This window comes from Drosophila gunungcola, chromosome 3R (genome assembly GCF_025200985.1).
Source record: "Drosophila gunungcola strain Sukarami chromosome 3R, Dgunungcola_SK_2, whole genome shotgun sequence".
Lineage (NCBI taxonomy): Eukaryota > Metazoa > Arthropoda > Insecta > Diptera > Drosophilidae > Drosophila > Drosophila gunungcola.
This window is the reverse complement of record NC_069139.1, coordinates 11,720,861-11,745,971: the sequence shown is the minus strand read 5'-3', so window position 1 is coordinate 11,745,971 and position 25,111 is coordinate 11,720,861. Positions and strand designations below refer to the sequence as shown.

The 25,111-nt window shown below is 44.4% G+C and overlaps 3 protein-coding genes across 9 annotated transcripts in view; 2 read left to right on the top strand and 1 right to left on the bottom strand.

The window, feature by feature from the left end:
• LOC128251922 (unconventional myosin-XVIIIa-like) overlaps nucleotides 1-15,397 on the bottom strand; it is a 32,874-nt gene extending 17,477 nt beyond the window's left edge. For 3 of the 5 annotated variants that reach the window (XR_008267257.1, XM_052979182.1, XM_052979183.1), the window contains exons 1-10: nucleotides 15,292-15,397; nucleotides 13,815-14,306; nucleotides 12,934-13,752; nucleotides 12,444-12,587; nucleotides 6,575-7,000; nucleotides 6,322-6,508; nucleotides 5,404-5,570; nucleotides 4,433-5,343; nucleotides 3,770-4,373; nucleotides 3,369-3,563 (exon numbers count right to left, since the gene is read on the bottom strand). Coding sequence is in view for 4 of the 5 variants with exons in the window: in XM_052979182.1 (XP_052835142.1) it covers nucleotides 3,369-3,563; nucleotides 3,770-4,373; nucleotides 4,433-5,343; nucleotides 5,404-5,570; nucleotides 6,322-6,508; nucleotides 6,575-7,000; nucleotides 12,444-12,587; nucleotides 12,934-13,752; nucleotides 13,815-14,267 (3,906 nt within the window). In the remaining variant the exon portion in view is untranslated. Of the gene's footprint in view, nucleotides 1-3,368; nucleotides 3,564-3,769; nucleotides 4,374-4,432; nucleotides 5,344-5,403; nucleotides 5,571-6,321; nucleotides 6,509-6,574; nucleotides 7,001-9,282; nucleotides 10,564-12,443; nucleotides 12,588-12,933; nucleotides 13,753-13,814; nucleotides 14,307-15,291 lie in introns of those variants that run through there. The other 2 variants (XM_052979186.1, XM_052979185.1) reach the window with 2 other exon arrangements.
• Nucleotides 479-2,756, top strand: LOC128251923 (lipase member H). Its single transcript, XM_052979196.1, has 3 exons — nucleotides 479-991; nucleotides 1,061-1,304; nucleotides 1,785-2,756. The coding sequence occupies exons 1-3, from the start codon at nucleotides 922-924 to the stop codon at nucleotides 2,626-2,628; spliced, it is 1,158 nt and encodes a 385-aa protein (XP_052835156.1). The 5' UTR covers nucleotides 479-921; the 3' UTR covers nucleotides 2,629-2,756.
• A 622-nt stretch (nucleotides 15,398-16,019) lies between the features above and the next one.
• On the top strand, nucleotides 16,020-20,164 carry LOC128252306 (RAC serine/threonine-protein kinase). 3 transcript variants are annotated; one of them, XM_052979934.1, is made up of 7 exons: nucleotides 16,020-16,133; nucleotides 17,700-18,531; nucleotides 18,598-18,795; nucleotides 18,981-19,370; nucleotides 19,429-19,662; nucleotides 19,720-19,866; nucleotides 19,939-20,164. In XM_052979934.1, the coding sequence occupies exons 2-7, from the start codon at nucleotides 17,989-17,991 to the stop codon at nucleotides 20,020-20,022; spliced, it is 1,596 nt and encodes a 531-aa protein (XP_052835894.1). In that variant the 5' UTR covers nucleotides 16,020-16,133; nucleotides 17,700-17,988; the 3' UTR covers nucleotides 20,023-20,164. The 3 variants fall into 3 exon arrangements, with proteins under 3 accessions (XP_052835894.1, XP_052835892.1, XP_052835893.1); XM_052979932.1 differs by having other exon boundaries at nucleotides 16,082-16,500; XM_052979933.1 differs by having other exon boundaries at nucleotides 16,090-16,159.
• Nucleotides 20,165-25,111: the final 4,947 nt, after the last annotated feature.

Sequence of the window (25,111 nt, the reverse complement as noted above, 5' to 3'; positions counted from 1 at the left end):
GACTAGGACGATATAAATGCATTTACGTATAAGTTTTTTATTTGCCGTGCAATTATTTAATTTATTTTATTATATCAATCACGTTGCAATAAACAATCCCTTTCGAAACGACAGGTTATTTGATTTACTCAGTCTTTGATAATTTTCTAATTAATATTAATGATACCCCAGACAGACTTATATAAGCAAGCAAGCTGGCAAAGATCAACCAACTGGTGATGGCAGCTATCGACCGGCAACTGTAAATCAGCCGAACATATGCGTGTGCCTATTATGTTTATAATAAAGGCATAAATGAATAGCTTAAGGCAGCCCAGTGTGGTCAGTGAAAGCCTATCGACCCACAATACAGCACGCTGTCTCGTTTAGATGGCGGCTAAAATTAGCATTGATCCCCATCGATCGGGTGTTCTGTTCGGCATCCTTTTATTGACAATCTGTGGAGTGTTTGCCAAGTGCAGGCAAACACTCTCCGTGTCTATCTGCCACCGCAATTGCCGTGAGGGGTTCGACTGCAGTGGAACAACCAGTTAATGGCCGTTCATCACGAGAGTGACCGCTCTGCTGCCGCTGCTGGTAGGCCGCCCTTGCCGCTCGCCGGCGGCAGAGACAGAACGCAAACGCAGCGGGCTTTATTTAACCAAGCCTCCGTCTAGAATCTTGCAGTACTTCGGCTCGAAGCTTGTAACGATTCGGAGGTTTACGGCCAGGCTCTGATCTGCTCTGATCTGCTCTGCTCTAAGCCGCTCAGAAATTTCACGTTCTTTTAGTGAGCGGCACGAGCGAGTGATAAAATTTGGATCGCGAATTAAGACAGAAATTCGAAAAACAACAGAATACCTTAAATCGCACTTAAGTGGATTTTAATTGACGCCTTGTCGTGAATTGTCATCGGGTTTTTGGCTCTGACCAGTGCGGTTTATGGGATCGTTAACGGGAATGCATATATTAAGCTGGTGGCTTTGGCTGCTGCTTCTTGGCGCAGCGGGAAGTGAGTTTCGATCACCCCAATCCGACATTAATGTTCGATCTGCAAGTATTGACCCATCTGCTCTTTCAGTGACTGTGTCTGCCCAATATTTTGCCTACGCGCCCGGAAAGTGCGAGGTGTCCATTTCGGATGTAATACAGGCAATGCTCAACACCGAGGCCGGCATCCTCCTTGGAAGACGACGCCCGCCGCAATCCAAGCTGCTGCAGTACGATCTCTATACGCCTCTTAATCCGGAGGAGCGTCAGCTGCTGCGACCAGGAGATGTCGGCATGCTAAAGAACTCGCACTTCAATCCCAAATGGCCAGTGAGGTAAGAGAACAAACTAAATAAAGTTCACAAATGGGTTTTTATAGCCTCAAGTTCTGAAAAAAGGTTTGGTGATTTTTAATAGCGAAACAACAAGACGTCTTTTCTTTTGATTTGAAATCTTATAAAAAATCTGTTCTGACAATACACTCCAAATTAAAATAATTTTTTAATTTCGTATATTACGATTTTTTTTGGTTTCAAATGAATTAGTGTAACATATTCAAAGAGATTTTAAATTGTATTTTGCAATATCAATTTGAATAGGTATAAAAGTGGGTAAGTGGGAGCTTGTTAAAATAGTTACCGAACTTTAACCTTTTAACAGGCATTCAGCCAAAAGGTCTAAGTCTGTTGAAAATAATTTCGACGCATGAAATAGATCCTATGGAGATTACTTCTTATACAACAAATCTTGTTTATAAGTTTTTCGCCAAAGCACCAAATTACAAAACTCCAAAACATAATATTTCTTTTTTTTAGGGTTTCTATTCATGGCTGGGCGGGAAAGAGTACTTCCTGCTCGAATGCCGCCATCAAGGATGCCTACTTATCCCGGGGCAATTACAACGTCATCATACTGGACTGGAGTCGCCAGGCGTTGGACATCAGCTATCCGCGTGTGTCCAAGCAGCTTCCTTCGATAGCGGCCAATGTTGCAAAAATGCTGCGATTTTTGCACGATAACACGGGGGTTCCTTACGAGCAAATCTACTTGGTGGGTCACAGTGCCGGGAGTCACATCTCCGGTTTGACCGGAAAGTTGTTGAAGCCACAGCGGTTGGGTGCCATTTTTGCCCTGGATCCCGCTGGCCTCACTCAACTGAGCCTGGGACCCGAGGAGCGGCTGGACGTGAACGATGCCTCTTATGTGGAGTCCATTCATACGGACTTAACGCTGCTGGGCAATCCGAGCACCAAGCTCAGCCACGCCTCCTTCTTCGCCAACTGGGGCCTGGGGCAGCCACATTGTCCCAACGCCACGGCCACGGAGTTTGACTTTGTGTGCGACCACTTTGCGGCCATGTTCTACTTTGCCGAGTCAGTGCGTCAGCCCAAATCGTTTGCCGCCTTGCGCTGCAGCTCGGCGCAGTCGGTGCTCTCGGCCACCTGCAACTGCAGCGGCGCTGGCAGCCAAAAGCATGCAGCTGAGACTTGCAGTGGCAACGAGTTCATGGGCGGCGAACCGGCGGTTCCCAAGAGGGGCATCTTCTACCTGAGCACACGGCCACGAGCTCCGTACGGCACCGCCGATGGACTGGTCCACGTTCGACGTCCCCGGCCGTCAACAGTTCGGAAGACGGCAAACCGTCCTCTACTTGGGTAAAAGCCCAGACCAGAAGCCAGAGAACAGAATTGACCAAAATGTGATTTATCAACATATTTAATTATAGCCTAAGCTAAGACCGGTATGCCCAAAGAATGCGAATAAAGCAAAGACTATTTTACAATTGAGATCTGTTTGATATTCCTTTAATGAAACTGGACTATGCCCCAAGTTCAATCTTATCACTCGAACATGATTATTTTGCCTTTCTTAATTTCCAGTAACTATTGAACGTGTTGACTCAATGTCAACTCTTTGTTTTAAGCGACTAATTACGCGTGAGTAAAAACAATTAGATGGTAGTAGCCTTCAACGTGAGATCGAAAACCAACTTGAGGAGGAGAGACCAATCAAACTGGTTCATCGGCCGGCAAGTACACCAAAGTAAGCAATTACGACTAAAATCTATATTGTATACAAATACACGAAAACCTGTTAGCCTAACTACCTAAGCATTTATAAATTGCAATTTCTATTTATTTATTGCAAAAAAATTTTGCAATAATTCTTATGCGGAACGTTTTGCGCAATAAAGAAAAATGTTTTTATATTTGAAGCTACTCACAAATTTGTTTGAATCAAAAATTCAACATTTAAATGATCTTTAAAAAAAATATTATTTAACCCACGAGATTAAAGTAACCAACTTTGAGCAACGTAAATTTTTATCTTTTATGCATCAATCTTCGCTACTTACTGTAGCGTATATATATCTTATATAGAAAAATTGCAGGACTCACCTGACTAGGTCCAATACGGTAACTGGCCACATCCAGCTCATTGACTGCTAATATCTGCTCAACGCTCACATCCTTGTTGCTGGCCAAGTCGCCGGCCAAAAGGCCAAAGCGACGGACAAACTCCAATAATGGCACTGATTCGGGAAAACCAAGGCGATGCAGACGAGCTGCTTCTAGGACTTGCGAGCCACGTAGCTAAGTGAGACAAAGAAAATAAACCATTATATATTTATTTATTTCTTAAATTTTAAAATTTAAATTGTTAAACTATTTATTGTTTTCTGTATGTAAATCTCACTTACAATTCAAGCAATAAAGTTCAACGAAACCCAAGTTAAATATTTTTATTATGGTCGAATATGCGATAATAAATCACTTCATCCGAGTGAGCTTCATCTTACCTGACTCCTTAACAGTGGCACATTGACCATTTCCTCCTCGCTAACCGCCTGACCCGCAGCAGAGCTGGGCGATCCATTTGCTGTGAACTTGGCGTGCTTGCCAGCGTTGTGTTGCAACAGATAGCAGTGGACAAAGTGGGTGCCGGTGCGACGCAAAGTATCGATAATTCCGTCCACGGTGAACTTCACTTGAAGCATGATGGAATTGCGCTTCACTCCGGCCGTTGTAAAGGATCGACGAATACTGGAAACGCGTCGCAGCGACTGAGTGCCCTCCAATCCAGCAAAGGAGCCACAGAACACCATCGCCCCCGAACCGCGAGTCAGTGAGCCAATGTACAGGCGGTTGATCTCCTCCCGACTGCTGTCCTGAAGCAGGGACACGGCATTCCGAATGCCCGGATGCTCGCGACTATGCCGCACCCAGCCATCAACGGCATAGAGCACCGGATTGGTGCCCTGCAGATGATGGAGTACAAACTGGCGGGGACCGGCGCACTTGCGCAGCAGCGTGTGATGCTCCCGGTCTCCGTAGTGCGAGAACAGGCGCTCGAGGAATGTGTCATCGTTGGAGTTTGGATATATGGCCTCCTCATCCAGCAGCCTATAACGTAGATCGATAAAATGATTGCCAAGATAAGAACGCGAAATTAGCTAACTCACCATAGCATGCCCCGACGATCGTGATCACGTAGATCTCGCTGGGATGACCGCACAACATGGTTTTGCGGCGCCTTGTCAATCAGAGAGATCAGTGGACCCGGATGGCACTCCGAGGCCTGGTCCATCTCGATCTCCACCAGCTCCTGGGCGTATCGATCGCGGGGCGCCACCAGCGTGGTGTGATGGAAGAGCATCTGCAGCCGTTCCTGCAAATAGTTGTGGCGCAGGTCGGCCAGCGTTGCGCCCACCTGCTGGCCACAACTCGCCGGATTTTGGAAGCCGGGCGTGTCGATTAGCATAATTGAGGCAATGGTGTGGGCGGAAGTGCAGATCTGTCGATTGACCAACGCCACCACCGCAGCCAGAGCCTCCGAGTAGAGGCCAATGACCAACGCCTCTAGGCATTCCCAGGCCCACTCGTGGCCATTGTCCGAGGTGGGCGACTTCGAGGGACTTAGACCGCCATTGGGTGCATTGGGTTGTGTGAGACCGAAGGCGGCCGACGACAGATCCTCTAGATTCACGCCCAGCAAGCCCGACGCCTTGCGGGCGGCCGTAGGATTGGCAAACTGAGTGCGGGCTGTTGAGCCAGTGCCCAGTTTTGTGACACCCGCAATGCCCAGATGGTAAATGGCTGCCAGAATGCTCCAGATGCCGCGCACCGCCTTGGCATCAATGTTCAGCGTCTCGAATGCCTGAACCGTGCGCATGAAGTCATTGGCCGCTCGATGGCGGTCCTCTAGCTTCTGGGAGAGCGATATAAACGGGTGGCTGTCCTCGGAGGTTATGTTCTCCAGGTGCAGCTCCTTCTGCAGCAAACCGGCGGCGCCAGCCAGAAGTCGCGTCATGATGTGGAAACTATGCTCGTGTCCCAATCGGCGACCAGCTCGCTGTCGCTCTGGAAGCAGAACCTGAGCGAGAAACAGGTAAAAAAAAAACTATACGAATGGCTGTTGTAAATGAAAGCTTACCTGCAATGAAGCAGATGCAATCTGGCCGGTTTGGTCAAAATCCAGGCTCAACAGCTGCGTCATCCGAGTGGCATTCGAGTTGAGGCAAGTTTTCGTATTTCCAAAAGCCTCTAGAATCGTGCACAAGGCATTGACCTTCTCCGCATTAATGAAATTGTTATAGGCACCTAAAGAACAGTAACAGAAATTGTTATTATTGTTTTTCAAAACAACGATTATTGTAATTAAAGTATTGAACAATCTTTTGAATTCTATTTACCAACAAAACAATAATTTTGTGCATATGAATGTTTATTATCTTTTGTTGTGGTTTTGGTTCTCGCTGAATTCATTAACGAAAAATCGATAAAAAACGGTAACGTTAAAAAGGTATACAATATTCAGGTTTTTTATATAGGTTGAATATTTTTACAAAGAAAGCAGAGTAGACATCGATAATCCACATATTTATTTTAAGTCATTAAAATATTCAAGAGTTTATTAAACGAAATCTTAAAGTTTACGTCAGTAAAGTTACCTTTTTATTTGTTATTGTATTTTTATTTTTATTGGGCATTATAAGTTGCTCAATAAAAATGAATATCAATAATATGTATCTTGGCAATTTACATTTTCATTAGACTGTTCCCCTTTTTGGGTCATAAATCTAACAATGGAACCGAATTGGAGGCTTGACTAATTGCAGCTGCATTTCTTGGCCAACAATGCAAATGAGCCAATCGAACGCAGATTGCATTTTGGTGTGGCTCAGCGCAAACTGGGCCAGCCAGCAGTTCGCAGTCCGCAGCCTACGGCCAGAAGGAAAACAACCAACAAACAACAAATTCAATTGCAAATCGAGTGCGAGTGCGAGTGGGAGTGGGAGCAGCCACGACAATGTAGCCCAAATGCTGCAAACGCAGCACGGTCTAGACATACCCGCTGCCAACGCCAAGTAGTTGAGCGCATGCTTGAAGCTGGTGGATTTGCCAGAACCAGATCGACCCATGAATATCAAGCTCTGGTCGCGCCGCGTCTCGACCAGGCTCCTGTAGGCGGTCTGGGCCAGCGAGTAGACGTGGGGCGGCATGTCCTCCGTCTTGCAGCCGCGGAACATGGAGACAACCTACGAACGAGAGACGGCAGCCGATAAATAACCCGCTCAGAGCAGTAACCAGTTGGCTGGCCCTACCTTTTCGGAGTAGAGGGACAGTGGGGCCATGGGATTGACCACGAGCAGCGTGGGCCCCGCCTTGGTGTGGATCAGATTGCTGGCGTAGCGCTGTCGCAGGCAGTGGAGCACGGACGCCTCGTTCAGATACTTCAGCTCGCAGATGTCCTCAGCGAGGTCCAGGGCGGAGCTGTTCTGCTTCTCCACGTCGTCCTCGTCGACGATCAGCTGCTCGCCATTATGCAGGAGGCGCAGGTGGAGCTTGTTCTCCTCATCCCGGCCAGCAGATGGGGTCGGCAAACGGATGGCGGCAGTGAAGCCACCGCGATGCACCAGCCAAACACGCTCCGGCTGACTGGCATCCGCCACATCCGCCTCCAGATCGTGGCCCACTCCTTCGGCTCCTCCTCCTCCTCCGACTCCTCCATTGCCATTCTCGTGGCGGCTCTGCGAAAAGATGGAAAACAAACAAAGCAACACGAAAATTAAGTTAAATTGGGGTCAACATTTTGTCGGCGCAACTTCAACTGAAGCAGCAATTCGTCGGTGTGGGGTGTACATTGGGTTTATTTTCGGATCGGCGTGGATCGGGGAACATTTTCACGCATTTATTCCATTTATTATCCCTACTCCACCGCCGCAGTCAGCCGACAGAGTCGCTTTCGGTTTATTTCGGGTGCATTTCTAAATTTGATGATGTTTCTAAATCCTAATTAGCCGCCTAGACGCGCCAAATGCTATTGGGCTAGACAGCCAAACCGACGACGACGCGGATGCGCCATTATGCAACCCACCAGCGTCGTCGCCAGCGTCAGTTCACATTTGTGGCTATAAATGGCATTTAGCCGCAGCAGCAGCAGCAGCCTCCCAAGTTCCCTGCTCACTAAGATCTCCCTACTCGCAGTATCCGCCAGATAGATCTTCTCCCGAATTATGAAAATATTGTGCAAGGTTCAATAGCCCTCAATTAAAGGCACGTTTCGGGCAAGTGGGCGCGGGGAAAGTAATTAATTTTGTAGATGTTGGGAAAGCCGGAACGGATAGGAAATCGAATGTAGTCTTTCATTAGGTTCTTAGTCACTTTATTTTTATGGCTTTTCAACAGTTTCGAAACGATTGGTTATAGCGTTTTAATTTCATTGAACATGTTGGCAAAGAGTAAACTGCATTTTAGTGAGCTGAAGCAAATCTAAACAACTTTATTCTTACAGTCTGTCGAGTTAATTTTGATTGAGGTAAGGAAGGGTTTTTAGTGATACTCGACAATATAATACTTAAGAAAATCACTTATCTTATGAAGTATTATAAATCAAAAGTTTTAGAAACACTTTTTTAAAAGTCTGCATAATAAGAGAGCTTACAAACATATTGCAAGTTAAGAGTAGAAAAGAGTAGTTTTACAAATAATTTAAACAACTTTGAAACTAGTATAATAGCCAAGACCCAACCATATCTACCCTATTTAAGTGTAAGATCTAATTTAGGTCTTTTAGTTTGATTCATTGGCTCGATAGACCCGCTTTATTAGTTTCCAACTGGGCCAGAATAAAATCACCCAGTTCGGTTCACAGCTCACGTTCACTCATCAATCGGGTGGAACTTGTTTGGAGGAATACTAAGATAAACAAATTAGTTCCTCGGGCGCATGTCCACTGTCAATCAATGCTGCACTCCACTCCACGGCAGAGTCAACGAACCCGCAGACGTAGCCACAGCTGTTGGTGATGATGATGATGATGATGATGATGGCGAGCACACAAATTAGACGAACGAAGAGGCGGAGACACCACACAGAGACATCAGAGCCGACTTATTAACATGGATAGCGGATAGGATAAGGCAGGTTATGCATGCATGCATGGATGGATGGATGGATGGATGGGGCTTACCAAAAGCTACTGTCTGGATTTCATATCCAGCTATCTTTCACTGAATTATGCAATCCGATTCCAGTTTGCCGCCCTCCCCCTTTAAAAGAACTTTAAAGAGGCGACCGGCCACGCTGCGAAGCTAACTCGAACCTAAACGAACACTTCCGCTCGACGGCTTCGCAGGCGTATTGAGCCATAAAGTTATACCGCCATAAATGCAGCGACAAGACGACGAGACGACGACCGTACCGACCCGTAAATTATGAGTTTGGGATTCGACGGCCCACGCACCAGCGTCCGAGCATAATAATAAAAGGTCTAACAACTAAATCGTACATTGGGTCATGGTTCGGCGATCTATCGATCGATTCCATCTTTTGTCCGTACGTCGGCTTGTCCATTCATTTGTTTTTTTTATTGCACCCATCGATAGTGGAAAGAAGTACTAGAAAGTTTTCGTTGGATGGAAATGCGCACCGAACACTCTTCAACCAAGTTTGGGTCCACTTTTGTTCCAAAAAGAGTATATATAAAAAGTAACATTTAAAATTTCATCCAATTATTACCAGATTATCACTTAAGATTACTGCACAACCGAATATGATTGCTAATATTAATTTTAAATTTTACATTTTTACCAACATATATGTACATACAGAAATAAAAAAAATTTAATAATCCCTACACAAGAATAACCTAGCTTTTTAATAACTTCATTCGCTATAAAGTAGTCTAGCTTAGAACTTCCCACAAAAAAGTGATTTTTGTAGCTTAGTGTAGTAAAGTAATAAAGTAATCTAGCTTAGAAATTTCCAACAAAAAGAGATTTTTGCAGCTTAGTGTAGTTTTTGTGCGCACCTTTTGCTTGACGATTGCATCGTAGTTTTTATAGTTGGCGGCTAGGGAACTGGCCCAAATGGCCGGCCACTGGAGACCTATGTTCTGGGCATCGCGACGTCGTCGGAACGAACTCCTGGTGCTGGGATTGGGTGACTGGGGGGCAGTGGCAGCGGCTGCAGCGGCGTATTTGGATGCAGCTACGGCGGAGATGTTCCAGGGCGGACGAATAGAGGAGCTACCGCCAGGAGAAACCTTTGGCTCCGCAGGCTTGCTGCTGCTGCTCCGGAAACTGAGCGATCGTTTCGTGGAGCGCTCGAAGACCGGTGTAACTGGGGGTTGTGGCGCAGAGCACGCTATGGCGGCGGCTTCTCTAGCTTTGGTGGCCGCCAAGCGCGGAGGTTTCGGAGGCGGAGCGGTTGAAGGAACGGCCGCCGAGGAGGAGGAGGGCCAACTGGTCGAGTTCTCCGAACCGCTCTCGCTGATTGTCTCCGAACTAATGCTGTTCTTGCGCTGAGCCTTCGGCGTCTGCCTGCCCGCCTTAGATCCTCCAGTGGCTACCGTTCCCGATCCTCCTGTCCGCTGGGATTTGTTGGTGCCGCAGGCATGCGCCTTGCCCGTGCAACCCTTGTGGAATGAGGGATTCAGACCCGATCCTGGAGCTGCTGGCACAGCCGGAACGATTCCGCCGCGCAGAGACTGCTCAAAGCTTTTGGGCTTGAGGAACATGGCTGTTATGCGATCACTGGGCACACACAACTGTCATGGCCAGCTCGCGGAGCATGACCAGAGCGGATTAGCAAACAGCAAACAGATATACAGATACAGATACTGACGCGAAGATACACAATGGCCAGAGTCTGAAGCGGAGCGGGAAGTAGGCGACGATTGGGTAACTGGAGCGCCCGCGGAACCTTGGAACTGTTAGCTTAGGCTTTTTGTGGCTGGAGCACTTAGCGCTTTGACATTAGACAATTGCGCGGCTGAAAATGGCCAATCATCGATCAATCGATGGACCAAAACGAGCCGAACTGATTGATTGATTGCACTGCAAGACTCAAGTCACGAACGCGACGACGCCAGCGAGTTATGAATTAAAGCCAGTACAGACCGAATGACAGCCAGAATCGTAATCGTCATGGCACACAAAACACCAAAATCCACTCCACCATGCAGCAGACACTACAACTGGTAACAACATTAACATCGGACTTAGCCGTGGGCGTCGCGCAGTCTTTCCTCGATTTCGATTTCCGTACCGAACCTGGGCAAAGTTTTCAGCATACTGACGGCCCTGCTCCAAGCGCAGCGGCTGCGAACCGTCCGACAACAACAAGCCGCGAGACGCAAACAAAAACAAAACCAAAGACAAAAAAAAGAAGCAAGCTGCGTCGACAGCGATGTCGCTGCTTCAGCCTCTGCCCATGATTATACCCGGTAGTTGGGTATACTAGTACTAGAACAAGAGCTAGACAATCAGTTCCAGATATGAATATGATATTTAAGGCTATTTTAATAAGTGAATATGTTTCAATTCGACTTTCGTATGTCAGCACAAATTTTAATTTGTATTTTAATAAGAGTATATTTATTTGCCCTTTTTTAATTTGTATTTTAATAAGTTTATATTTATTTGCCCTTAAAAAAACCAACAATCGATATGAGTCACGACAATGGAGTGCTGTTATAATAATTTCGGAAGTTTAATTTTAAATATTGGTTATGCGGTTTCGAATTTAAGGAAAAAGATAGGGCCAATTCATAAAACTGAAACTCCGTTTCCTGTTATCTATCTATAAGGAAATAGGGTCGATTTTATATCTTATGATAGAAATATCGTGTATAAGGTATTAACACTGAATGTTTTTACCGAATAATCGAGTAAGCGGTATCTGATAGTTTCGACTAAGCCTACACAGAGTTCTTTCATGTTTTGTTGTGGCTTTGCCTGATATTTGTGTAGGCAGCCCCAAGTGGGTGTAGAAATGCACACACAGCTGCAGTCGCAGTCGCTGCCGAAGTCGCTGCCGCAGTTGCAGTCAGCGCTGGCAGAGTTGCTGGCTTGCTGCTTTGGCCACAGGCAAACTCATGGATCGTGAAAATCCACGGATCGTCGTCTTTTGGACGCTTCAAAGTGGGCTGCTGCTGCTTATGCTGCTGGATTGCATGGCCGACTGCTAAAATGCATAAAGTGCATACCAAATGCAGTTTGAGTTTTTCCACAGTGTTGCCAAATCGGTTTGGTTTTATTTTTGCCTTCTTCAATGGAAGCGAGTAAGGCGGTGAAATATGTCAACGCCTTAGCACCACCCCACCCAGGTTGCTCCACCAACAATACGTAAATATTTATAGAAAGGGCCAGGCCAGGCCAGGCTAGGCTGGATAGGTGGATAGATAGATACACACATAGGTGAATAGATCGTTCGCTAGATCGAGTGCCTGAGCTGTCGACCATATTTCACAATATTTGTGCAAGTTAAACACGGCGAGAAAATGTCAAACACGTTTCTAGCATAGTCAACAAGTCAATAAGAATTGCCGCCGACCAGCTGGACAGAGAAATATGCGATAATGTAATGCTCTCCAAACATGTTTAAAAAATAACTGCTGATCTTAAATTAAACATATAAGAATTTGATAATATTGTCTTTAACATTTGTGCAGGAACTTATCAGATTTTTAGAAAGGTTCGGCATTTACATAACAGAAGTTTCTTCAAATGTCTCTATGGGAAAATATTTTTCCAATTAGTGAATACCAAATCTAATTGGCAACTCTAGTTACTACCTTAGACAGACGTCACACATATCTTAAAATAATAAGTAGGTAACAACATTCCCCAGAACTGGCATTGAGTCATATGAGAAAATCTTTAAGCGAAAATTGGCGAGCGGAAACTAAAGTCAAACAGGAAATGGCTGACGGGAATACCAGAAGATTAACCTAACACTGTTGTTCCAATTGTATAAATAACGATGATCCCAATTTTCCAATTTTAAAACTTCAAGCTCAGCTTAAAAACCATTTTATAGATTGTCAATAGTTCCTAAGATGCACATACATACTAATGGATAATGTTGTTATGCAAGGTTTGGTTCATTGCAATGCTACGATGACGGGCATGCAGTTCCATCAATCACGTGTGTGAGCTAGACCCACTAATGGATGCGATCGCGACTCACCTGACGCTTGAAGCGCTTGCTGGCACTGCGCCGGAGGGTGTTGCAGTTGCCGTTGGTAATGGAATGATCGATCTCCTCCACGGTGGCCGTGCTGGGTGCCATGCATCGCTTGCTCAGCTCCACCAACTCAGCGACTGGTTGGACCTAGGTCGACGGCAAGGGATTTAAAGGTGAAAAATTATGTTTAGTTTAAGCTAAGTGCATGTGTATAAATAAAATGTAAAAGAACATGTTTTATCATCAAGAGAGTCCATGCAGTTTTTAAATAAAAATAAAAACATACTAACACATTTTACACATTTTAAATAAAGAACTCTTTAACAACGCATACAAAACTTCATCAAAATTTGTATTTATAATATATACTACTTATGTTGAATAAAAGGTTCTGAACATATCTTTTCTTATCATCAAAATTTTCGCTGTTATTTTCAGCGTGCTCAAATGTAGAATTTACCCAAGGGATTAAGGAATTCCAAGAAGAACTTACCTCTACGGTAACAGCCTCGCCACTATTTCGTATCAACTCAATGATGATCTCCCGTGACAGATCGCCCACGGGCGTTCCGTTCACCTTGATAAGGCGATCGCCGGGCAGCAGACCCGTAGCTCCACCACCAGCACCTGGCTCGGCGAAAATCACCGGCCTGAAAATGGGTGAAGTCAGCGACTCTGTTCTGTCCAAGCAAATGGCTTTGCGCAGGCTGAAGCCAAAGTCCTGGCGCGGCGACTTTTGGCGCCTGATCACCAGCTGTCTGGGTGGCGGAAGTTTTACCAGCTGCACCGGCGGCAGTGGCAGCTCCACATCCTCGAAGGCATGGACGCGGGCCCAGCGGTCAATGCCCTGCGACTCGCCAACGGGACTCAGAGAGAAGGGGGGTGTGGCGAACGAGGAGTTTGTGGTATCTGTGAGACTGTCGGCGCTGGGCGACGGCGAGGTAAGCACATGGAGGTGGGATCCCTGGCTGCTGGCCTGGGGCGCGGCTCCGTAGCGGGCGTTGGCTGGCAGGGTCATGGCCCTCTGCTGACCACCCGTCTGTTCTCCGTCGCTACGCAGGCTCTCCACGGAGGTGAAAGAGGTACCATGCTGGCTGGAGTTGGAGCCAACCGAACCAGCTCCCCTGCCGCCTCCCTCGTAGAGCGACTCATTCTGGAAGGTGTTCCGCAAGAGCATCTCTGGAGTGCCACCAGTTCCACCGGTAACTCCCGCAAAGCTGATCTCCTCGTGCACATTAGTCATGTTGCTGCGGGAGCCTTTTAAGATGCCACGCTTGGGCGGTTTTGGTGGTATAGGCGGCAGGAAGCGATTCTTAAACGGAGAGGAAGATGGATTTAGTCGGATAACGGATAAGATAAGGCAAATAAACTTACCTTGAGCCCACCGGCGAGCAGGGAATGTGTGACCTCGCTGTAGTTGACACTCACGCCCGCGCCGTTGGAGGCTCGACTCTCGATGTGCGTCATCACAGATGCTACAATCTCCTCATTGCCACGATCCTGTTCGGGATCTGCAGCTCCCGCTGCTCCCCCGTTGCTGCCGCCATTCGCGTCCGCATTGAGGGCGGCAAAGAAGTCCGCACTGTAGTCCGCCGTAATTCCGCTGGGCAGTTTCTCCTTCTCCTTGCGCCGTCCTCGAATTTTGAGCGACCGGCGCACCTCGTCCAAGCGGAGTAGCTCGTCGGTGCTCATGCTCCCGGTGACGCCAGTGACGCCTCCAATTCCCGAGCCACCAGTGGTGCCCTTAGCCTCTTTGCGCAGCTTCTTCTCCCGCTTGCGGCGCTCCTTCTCTTCGTCGCCGGCGCTCTTCTTCATGAAGTTGAACATCTTGTGTGGCGTGTGGTGTTTGGGGTCCTTAGGTGCTATCTGCGAGGTGGGGGTGTTAGTGGGTTAATGCAAAGTTCAAGGGCGTGACCAAAAGTCTGGACTAATTCGATTTGCACTGTTCTCTCTCTATCCTGCTCTTTGCCCAGGGGCGGATCTGGCTAATAATGGAGGGTTTTTTTTTTGAGGGGAAACTGATTTCGGATACGGATATAATTTTAAATTTAAAAATAAAACAAAAAATTCCTATTTAAGATTTATATTCTTAATTCAAAGTATTAAAGTATTCAGTAATACTAAAAGCAAAATGAAAAATGGTCGAATATTACAAAACATGTTATTTTTTGTTTTGCTATTAAGAGGGACCCCTTATCCCCCCTGGATCCGCCCCTGACCTTCTGCCCTGCTCTCTACCTATGGCCATCCTGCTCTCACGCACAAACAGCCCTGTCGAGCAATGCACCCGCCCGCACAACAACAGTTATCTTGCAGCCATGTATGTATGTGTCAATGTGAACATTTGCAAATCACATAAACAATGGCATATTTTCTACACTTTAGCAGACACATTTCTTGTGCTGCGGTGGCGGCTTTGCTTTTGTCATTGAGTCGTTGCCATTTGCCCTGTTTCTGTTATTATTTATTATTCAATTATGCGCTTTCTTTTCCACAGCCGCACACATTTGTTTTGTTTTCACACGCACACACACATGAACAGAAAAGGGGCTCGTGACTGTGTTAGTATTGATTTCCATTTCCATTTCTCCTCCTAATTGAATGCACATGCACATGCACTCGATTCTGCCTCATACTCATGCCATTTAAGCTGCTCTTATTCGGCAAATGCTCAGCCTCAGCCACAGCCCATTGTGATAGACACGAAAGGCAGAAAAAGAAAGTTGCCAGTCAATAACACCTTTGTTTTTGCACTTTTCTACGCCTTTTTTGATAAAACAGGAGTTCAAGTTTGTTTATTCGGTAGTGACATGCAACATTCTTCCTACCGATCGGATTCCATGTTCGTTACCTTTTTATTTGCCACTGGGGCACTTTTCTCGCTACGTTTTTCTGCTTTTTTCGGCTCAAAGACTTCGCGTTCTGCATAAACAAATCTGAGCAGTGCGCCCGATGGTTTCGACGCTCAGATTACCAAAACGCGTCGTCAAATGTTGCTGAAAGACGCAGGTATTTTCCATCGCCCAATATCTGGTCACACTGAACACGTTCACAAAAAGGTTAAAAGCACTACTATATGTTTAGCACATACTTAAACCATAAATCAGGGCTGGAATCTTTTAAGGCCGCTAAAGTCATCGGTAAATTTTAGAAAATGCTGTAAGGGGTCAGAATAATAACCGATTTAAGTTTCAAATAATAATAAATATTAAAATTCATTACAGCAAAATTATATGCACCTTTAATTTGTACACCAATTTTTTTAACTTAGCTTGCAAATACAGATTTGTTTACCTAAAATGTTATTTACGATTTATTATTTAGTTATTTAATTTAAATCCATCTCATACTTTCACTGTTTCCTTATTGCAGCTCTTTTCAAAATTAAGCTTATCCCGGCGTATTTCTGCCTTTTAAAATTTTAAAAATTCAAATTCAATGCATACAATATGGACAAACGCATATTTTTAATTAAGAGGTATTACTTTCTTTTAACAAACTTAAACAAAATATGTGTTCTTTAACTAAATACTTATTTAAACGATATATTTTTACAGCACTAAAACATAGCGGCCGTCTGGCAGCCCTACTTCGTGACTTTCGGCAAGACTATCGCCTAACCTGGTGGCAACGCAGCTCAAACTAGCTATCGAGCCAGTTATCGAAAAAAAAGTGAAGCGTAAAAACTAAACGGTACATGGAAAATTTATTTTGCCTGTGTGCGTGCTTGTGTTTATGAAAAATAGATTTTTTAGCAATTGCAATTGTTGCAGCGTCGCGTTGGAAGGCCAAAATCAGCCAGTGGAAACGCCCGGGTGGCGTTTAGAGACTGAACCTGCGTGTGTTTTCCAGTGCGCGAGTGTGTGTGTTCCGTTCCGTCCTCTGGTGTCTGGCACCTTAACCCAACAACAACAACAGCAAACAGCAACAACACACGCACAATAATAAGGCCCGTGACGTTGTCGCTGCTGTCACCATCAAAAGGCAAAAGACCAAAGCAAGCAGAAAAACAAATAGCAGTAGTAGCGAAAGCAAAAGTCGCGTTCTTTTCCAAAACTAGGTTGGTTTTTTTTTAGTTTTACCACTTCTATTTCCACCATTTCCACGAAGTGATTTGACATGTTGCGCTGCTAGGTCGCCGCTGCCCACACACACACTAACTCACTCACACCCACACGGCCAGACACTCGCAGACACAAACACACACACACACACACATGCATACACCTTTGTGGCAGACACGCGTACTGTCTGTCTCCCTCCCCCTCGCACCCACAGTCTGGCCTCGCACTTTGCAATGCAGCCATGTCTGTGTGACTGGCTCAGTGTGCGTGTGCTCGCGCGCCTGTGTTTGTATTTTGTCGATTTTTATTTTATGTACATTTGTTTACAGTTTTAGATAGATAGCGAAATTTGTACAGCCGGCCGCCATCCGTCGTTGACATTTTCGCAAATTGTAAATGAATATGCTTTTGCAGCTGTGCGAGTGTGAGTGCGAGGCGAGTGCTGCCTGTATGTCGTCTATACACATGCATAAGTTCATGAACAGTCGCCGCCGTCGACTTGTTTTGATTTAATTTCGCGCTAAATGTAATCGCGAACAATTTTCGCTCGTATCGCTCGCGCTGCGTAACATGGCGGGGAATTTCGTTTGAAGCCGAAAGTGCCAGTGCCAGTGGCAGCAACAACAAGGCGACGATGGCGCCTACATCTGCATGTGGGCCAGTGACTAAGAATCCAATACCCCATCCAATTGGATTCAATCCCATACAATCCAATCCCTTTCTGCCAGCGGAAATGCCGCGAATGTTTTGCAGCAGCTGCTGACGCAAGCGCCTACTGCATTTGTCATAAACATGCAAAATGACAATAACAATTGTTTACTACCAGCGTGAGATAAGCGAATTTGGGGGGCACTAGCTGGTTATAGTTGACCCCCTTTTATGGTTTGATTTCACACTTCAAGGGTACATCTTTCGTACCTCTTTCTTGATGGAATTAAGGAGGATGTACTTTGCCCTTTTCTTATACCCGTCCTTCCCACCTTAATGCCATTTGAATATTCTCGAATACCCATTAATTTCCTTATTTCGAACTAACAGGTTCAATTAGTCCTATTTCACCTAATAGTGTAATAATTGATTTTTACTTCATAGTTTTTGAGCGTTTTAATGTGTATCTTTTAATGATCGGTTTGGAACCTTTAGGTACCCTATTCGATTGTGATTTTATTAACTCAATTAAATGATCCTCTTGCAGGCACCCATTCGCTTGTCCCTAGGGTTTTGAAAACAGCCTCAACACGAATTACCTACCGTTTGCCCTGCAGCGGCGATCGACTGTGGTTGCCAGCGCCCCAGCGCCAGGATCTGCCTCTAGGATCCCGGAGTCGCCCAGCACCAACAGCAGCAGCAGCATCAACATCAACAATAGCAACAGCCAGTCCAGCAGCAACAGCCAGATTAGCGGCAGTGGAGACAGTCTCAGCTGGCGACAGCAATCCTGGCTAGACAGGAACCCCTTGGCCACCACAGACGTAACCGGAACCATGTCGATGAACACCACCTTCGACTCGGCCAGCCTGCCCAGCATGAGCATGGACCACTCGCTGACGGAGAAATCGCAGTTGGTCAAGGAGGGCTGGCTGATGAAACGGGGCGAGCACATCAAGACCTGGCGACAGCGCTACTTTTGCCTCCACTCCGACGGTCGTTTGACGGGCTATCGCAGCAAGCCGGCGGACAGCACCAGCACAACTTCGGATTCGCTGCTCAACAACTTCACGGTGCGCGGCTGCCAGATCATGACCGTGGATCGCCCTAAACCCTTCACCTTCATCATTCGCGGCCTGCAGTGGACTACGGTCATCGAGCGCACATTCGCCGTGGACACGGAACTGGAGCGCCAGGCCTGGACGGAGGCCATCCGCAACGTGTCCAGCCGACTCATAGATGTGGGCGAGGTGGCCATGTCGCCGTCGGTGCAGACAGACATGACCGACGTGGACATGGCCGGAATCGCCGAGGTGGAGCTCTCCGAGCAGTTCTCTGTCAAGGGAACCACCTGCAACAGCAGCGGCGTTAAGAAAGTGGTAAGTACTGGGCTAGTCAGTCACTGGTCAAGGTCGTGATCGAACTAACATCTTATCTCGTTGCAGACTTTAGAGAATTTTGAGTTCCTCAAGGTGCTCGGCAAGGGCACCTTCGGTAAGGTTATCCTGTGCCGCGAGAAGGCCACCGCCAAGCTGTATGCAATCAAAATTCTCAAAAAGGAGGTCATCATCCAGAAGGACGAGGTGGCCCACACCCTGACCGAAAGTCGTGTGCTCAAGTCCACAAATCACCCGTTCCTCATTGTGAGTAGTCAACATCACATCACTTAGCTTTTACCTTTAAAGGCTTCAGAAATTATCTAGTTTTAATTTTTTGTAAATGGATAAAATTGTTTATTTTAAATAATTTTATTGCAATCAAAAGAAAACTATCAGTCTTTTTTATTTTCCAATAATAATGAATCAAATTTGATTTTATTCTCTTGCAGTCACTTAAATATTCTTTTCAAACCAACGACCGTCTGTGCTTTGTGATGCAGTACGTCAACGGGGGCGAGCTCTTCTGGCATTTGAGCCACGAACGCATCTTCACGGAGGACCGCACCCGCTTTTACGGCGCAGAGATAATTTCGGCCCTGGGCTATCTGCACTCACAGGGCATCATCTACCGCGACTTGAAGCTGGAGAATCTTTTGCTGGACAAAGATGGCCACATCAAGGTCGCCGACTTCGGTCTGTGCAAGGAGGACATCACCTATGGCCGCACAACGAAAACCTTCTGCGGCACACCGGAATACCTAGCTCCGGAAGTATTAGACGACAATGACTATGGCCAGGCGGTTGACTGGTGGGGCACCGGCGTGGTTATGTATGAGATGGTAAGCCATTGCAGTAAATCTAAAGATTGGTTTGATATTAAACAATATTCTTTGACAGATCTGTGGTCGACTTCCCTTTTACAATCGTGATCATGATGTGCTCTTCACATTGATTTTGGTGGAGGAAGTCAAGTTCCCGCCCAAAATTACTGATGAGGCGAAAAATCTGCTGGCAGGCCTCCTAGCCAAGGATCCCAAAAAGCGCCTAGGCGGTGGCAAGGATGATGTCAACGAGATAAAAGCACATCCCTTCTTTGCGAGTATTAACTGGACAGATCTGGTGCTGAAAAAGGTGTGTGTTCAAAGGATTTCTGAATGAATGTCTAATTTCTAAAACTTGTGTCCATAGATTACGCCGCCTTTCAAGCCTCAGGTCACTTCCGATACGGATACGAGGTACTTCGACAAAGAGTTTACGGGAGAGAGTGTGGAGCTTACGCCACCGGATCCCACCGGGCCGTTAGGCTCCATAGCCGAAGAGCCGCTTTTCCCGCAGGTAAGTGTTTCGTGGGATCATTTCAAGTGGTTCGCCGTTTGCTCATCAAATTTTTTGATTTCGCCACCACAGTTCAGCTACCAAGGGGACATGGCCTCCACGTTGGGCACCTCGTCGCACATTAGTACTTCCACAAGTCTCGCATCGATGCAATAGAACAAGTTTACAAACTTTTACAAGCACACATCATGTTCTGCTTCATCACCTATTACTATACTATACCTATAACATATAGAAATGGGCAAAAGAAAACAAAAAGCAAGAATATATTAAATAATAATTATACCATGATAACGAAGGCAAGCAAAGGGTTTTCTTGCTAGTTTATATACACCAATAACAAGAGAATTCAATTGATAGTAACTTATTTTTTTATAAAGAGAAAGGGAACGTTGAACGAAAGGGCAGCAGCTGAAGCCGGAAAAAATAATTTACTACATATGACTATACATATATATTTATAAATATATATCTATATAATTATATATATATATAAATATATATATATAAATATATACATATAAATATATATATACACATACTTATATATGCATATAAATATAAAACTTGGGGCATTTCGCTCGAAGTGATTAGTTAATTTTAAACGCAAGTAAAACATTTAACCAAGCGGCTCAGAGACGATGCGTTTTAGCAGTGGGAGAATGGCATGCCTGTTAGAATCTGTTAAACAAACGCTTCGCCTTAGGGCCGCTTAAGCTGATTGATCATACAGACTATTCACGCAGACAGCACTCACACACAGACACTTAGCATATAGCAAACACGAAGTTAAGTTAACTGAACAGCAGCAAATCGAAATACACACACTAAACCCCGCCCCCACATGGAACACTCGTATACATTACATTACATTATTTATACTCCAAAGAAGCAAAAAGAAAAAGAAACAAATACGAGTTATATGTTAAGAATGCCTCTAATGTGCTGTGCTTTATGCAAAACTACAACAACAGAAACAAACTAATAGTTAATAAACGACCGAACCTTACATCAATGCAGTTTATAGGCGCCAATAATTAGCAGACAACTAAAATTTATATTCAGGCAGAAACATATATCGAAAACAATAACAACAACAAAATAATTAAAATTGACGCCATTTTTATTATAATTTTTTACAAAAAATATATTTGTACATATTTATAAAAAAAAGCAAAAACTTTTTAAGTGAAAAAACTTTAAAAAAAACACAAAAATTAAAAGTGTCTGGTGGAAAATTAATGTCTCCGTTTTGAGGCCTCATAAAAGGTTTAACCTTTGACACAAGAAAAATATTTTAACTTTGTCATTTAGTTTTTGGCATTGAAAAGTTCATAACAAGTTTTGTATACTTAGAGCAAGTCAGGCAAACAATTTATATAAATCAACCACAACAGACTTAAAAATAGAACCACAAGGAAGATAAATTATATAAAACAGAAAAACTTTAAGAGAAAAAAAGAATTTTTGATATTTTTATATGCGCAATAAAAACACAAATCAAGAAAATACAAAAAACAAAAAAAAAAAAGTTATTTTATATTTCAAAAAGAAACGCAAAATAAATTTTGTAAATAAAAAAATTAAATAAAATCACGTTCGGGCATTTCAACTGAAAACAAAGAAATGAAAGCATAATCTCTCTTCTAAATGTTAAACAAAACCTATCAATCGATGAACACAATAAACAGAAAATTAGAAACGAAGCGATAATGAAACGATACAAATGCCAAAGAAACGGCAGAGTTAGGAGGAACTCGAGGAGAACCGACAGTTAACAGCCAGTCGGGCTAGTTCGGTTAGGGTCTTCGCCTGGTTGATGGTTCCAAATCATGACTGCGAACGGACTAACAGCTTAAGCAGCTTAAGCCAACGAGAGATATCAGATAGTTTCGATTTAACCAATCACTATATCTTTGAACAGCTTGGAGGTCCTTGCTTTCTGCTCCCCAAGCTTGCGGCTGACATCTAGGCTAGCCAATATCAATCTCAGATCGATCAAGCAATACATAGACAAAATATAGAACCCTCTAAGCATGGCTTACTAGGCATACAATCCGAGAACGACTGTAACCGACGAATCCCCAGCAACACTTCGATAGACTCGTTAGGCAAAAAGTCAGACCGAATAAGGGGAACCAGCTAGAAAACATTTAGGAAACTGTTAGGGACTTCTGAAGCAAATTGAATACTAGCCTTAATGAACGTGACCATCTCTAGTATCCCAAATCGAAGCATTTTCCCCTCGCCGACGGGCGGGAAGAAATCTATTAAAATAGTTGTCTAAGTTAACTGATTTTTGTAAGACAGTTTTGATTTCTATATATTATAAACATACACTCACGAACTGCGAACTACAATGTGTTCTAAAGCATAATAATAAAACAAAATGGTTTAAAAGATGACTATATATAGACAGAAACCGAGAGAGATATATCCAGTCAGATCGTAGATCAAGTCGAGCAACTTGAGTTGTTTTTGTATTGTAGAAAGAAACACATAACCCCTGTTCCCACAACCTACATGCAGATCCATACCCCAATAATAACCGAATATCTGATTAGGTGTAATTTTTGATAGGCGAAACTGCGGATTTCGCACAGTTTTAATTATTAATAATACTAAATAATGATAATAATGATTAAGCTGATTTATAATTCGATTCAAGATCGAGCAAAAAACCAACATATACAGCACTATGTATATTCAAAGAGGACTAACATCAACTGAGCAGCAACCATGTAGATAATGTACTATCTGCATAAGTACTATAATGATTACGATTAATTTATACGCGCTTACGCATACCAACATGCATACATTATGAGAAATATATATATACAGTATATATACCATATAAGATGTGTATGTATCTTATACATGCATTCAAACCAAGTTTATTATACTGTGAAAACATAATAATAAAAGTAAATACAAAAAAATTGAATATAAAGTAGTTTTTTTGGAAGACGTTGGAAATAAATGTAATTTTGGGGTAAATAAGTCTATTGACTTATTTTAAATTGCATTTGATAATACCTCTTCTGTTTATTTATCTTGTGTGATCTCTTGGTATCTATACTACCATAAAATTATGCCAGTGTCTAGCTAAACAGGCGTATAAATGTGCCGAGAAAAATTGTAAGCTTCTTTTCAGATTACACAACTCGTGCGGAATACTCTTCACAATAAGAATTCTTTTCACCTCATCTTATGGAAAAATTGGGTCAAGAAAACTATGCGAAAACGTGGATCTGAGTTGGATGTGGAAATGGAGGAAGCATAAAAAACCCACTGGACAAGCGCCAATGACCGACTTAAATATTCGGGATCAGCAGCTGGAGACCGAGGAGTGGGCTGTTCTGGGCGCGAGCGGTGCGTGACAGGCCCCGGCTTCGACTTCGACTTCGACTTCGACTTCAACTTCAACTTCCACCTCGCAAACCCACCGCCCATTGCCGACCAAGTTTCCCGATCCCATCGCCAGTACTGGGGAACGCGAACAATGCGTTTTGTCCGATGATTAATTGCAACGCAATCTTGGAGGCCACAGAGTCGCCGCCGCTGTGGAGGCAGCTTTCCCCCAACCTCGAGTACATACGGCATGGCTATACTATATAGTATGTGTTTGCGAATGTGTGTCGCTTTAGCCGGCGGATGTAAGCGCAAGCGCGTATTTAGCGCGACACAAAGCTATTAATTTTTAGCAACTGCGCCCAAACAAAATAGCCGAGACAAAGCGAAGAAATTAAATTTCGAACGCATCGAAAGCGAAAGTGAATCAAAATGAATCATATTGAACTTGAGATGGGTTTTATGGGCTGGGTTTCGTTCGTGTCGAGGTTGTTTCTGGGCTGGGCTTGTTAAGTTGCATCCTTGGGCCAATACTGACTGCATTGGCTTGTGACAAGCCCTAAGTGCTTAGGAAAAGTGCGATTTGTACTTTCCCTTTTCGAAACTGTCCAGGCCAAGTTGAGCTAAACTGAGCCGAGGTGGAGAGCTTATGACGGATAAGTCGACAAATGAAATGGCAAACACCGAAACCAAATGAAAGCCAGTGAGTGGAAATAGTTGCATCGAATCATAGATGCCCTTGGGGAAATTTCAAACCTGAAATTAGACTATATACGTGTATCAAAAATTGTTCGGCCAAAGGCCTTAGATATTAGCAGCATAAATAACTATTATTTTTGTGTAATCGGAGATCTTTATACGACTAGGATAAATCGAGGTTGTTTTTTAACTTTTATGTTGATGTATTTATTTATTTTTCATGTTGGTACCCTTTACTAATCTTGTCAGAATGTTTCTTAATTAAGAACATTGAAGTTAAGGTTAACATTGTATATATCTTGTTTTAAACTTAGATAATATGAAATCTAAGGCTTAGAAAAACTTGTATATTATTTGACAAATGTATTAACTCAAAGTACTGTTAACTTACCTTTAAGATACCAAAAACAAACGCTAATGAAAGACAAGTGCAGTTGGGAAATCGGGTACGTTTTCGAAAATGTGTACTGAAACCATCAGTGCATCAGTGTTTTCCCATCAACTTAATACCCTCTCGTCCCTGCAAAGTGTGTTGGCTAGAGGGAAGCGGCTCGTTTGCTTTGTTCGCTACGCGCGTTTTTCGCGCTTTTCATTTGCCAAGCGATTTTTCTATTTTCACCTCAAGCTCTCGGGGCTCTCTTTGCTTTATAGTAATGTGAAAATTTCTGAAACTAGAAAAATAACAAACAACTATTTGTTGTTGCTGTTGGGCAGCATCAGCAGCAGCAGCATCAGCAGCATCAGCAGCATCATCAGCCGCGACTGGCAACAAGAGTATGTGCTGGCACTTAACAACTCCAGCTCGGAGTCTAGGAAAAGCGGAGAAGAAAAGTGAAATACATCAAGGCACGTCACATCCATCAGACATTTATGAGCAGCACAGAGCACGCCCCACTCCAGAGCGGATCAGGTCTTGGACCAAGACCAATACCAAGACCAAGACCATGTCCACCGAAAACAGGCTTCCAGCCATGGCCAAGCTGGCCCAAAGCCCAGCCAAAGCGTGGCTAATGAATTGGGATTTGGATTGGGATTGTTCAGGGATCGGGGGGAGGATGTGGAGAGCAGAGGAGAGGAGGCCCTGGCCTAAGTGTCGTCTGGCTGCAATCGAAATTAATGAAAAACTTTCGTTTATTTAATTGCACAGCCGCCCAGACCAGGCAGAAGATGGCCCAGAAGTGGGGGGCAGGTT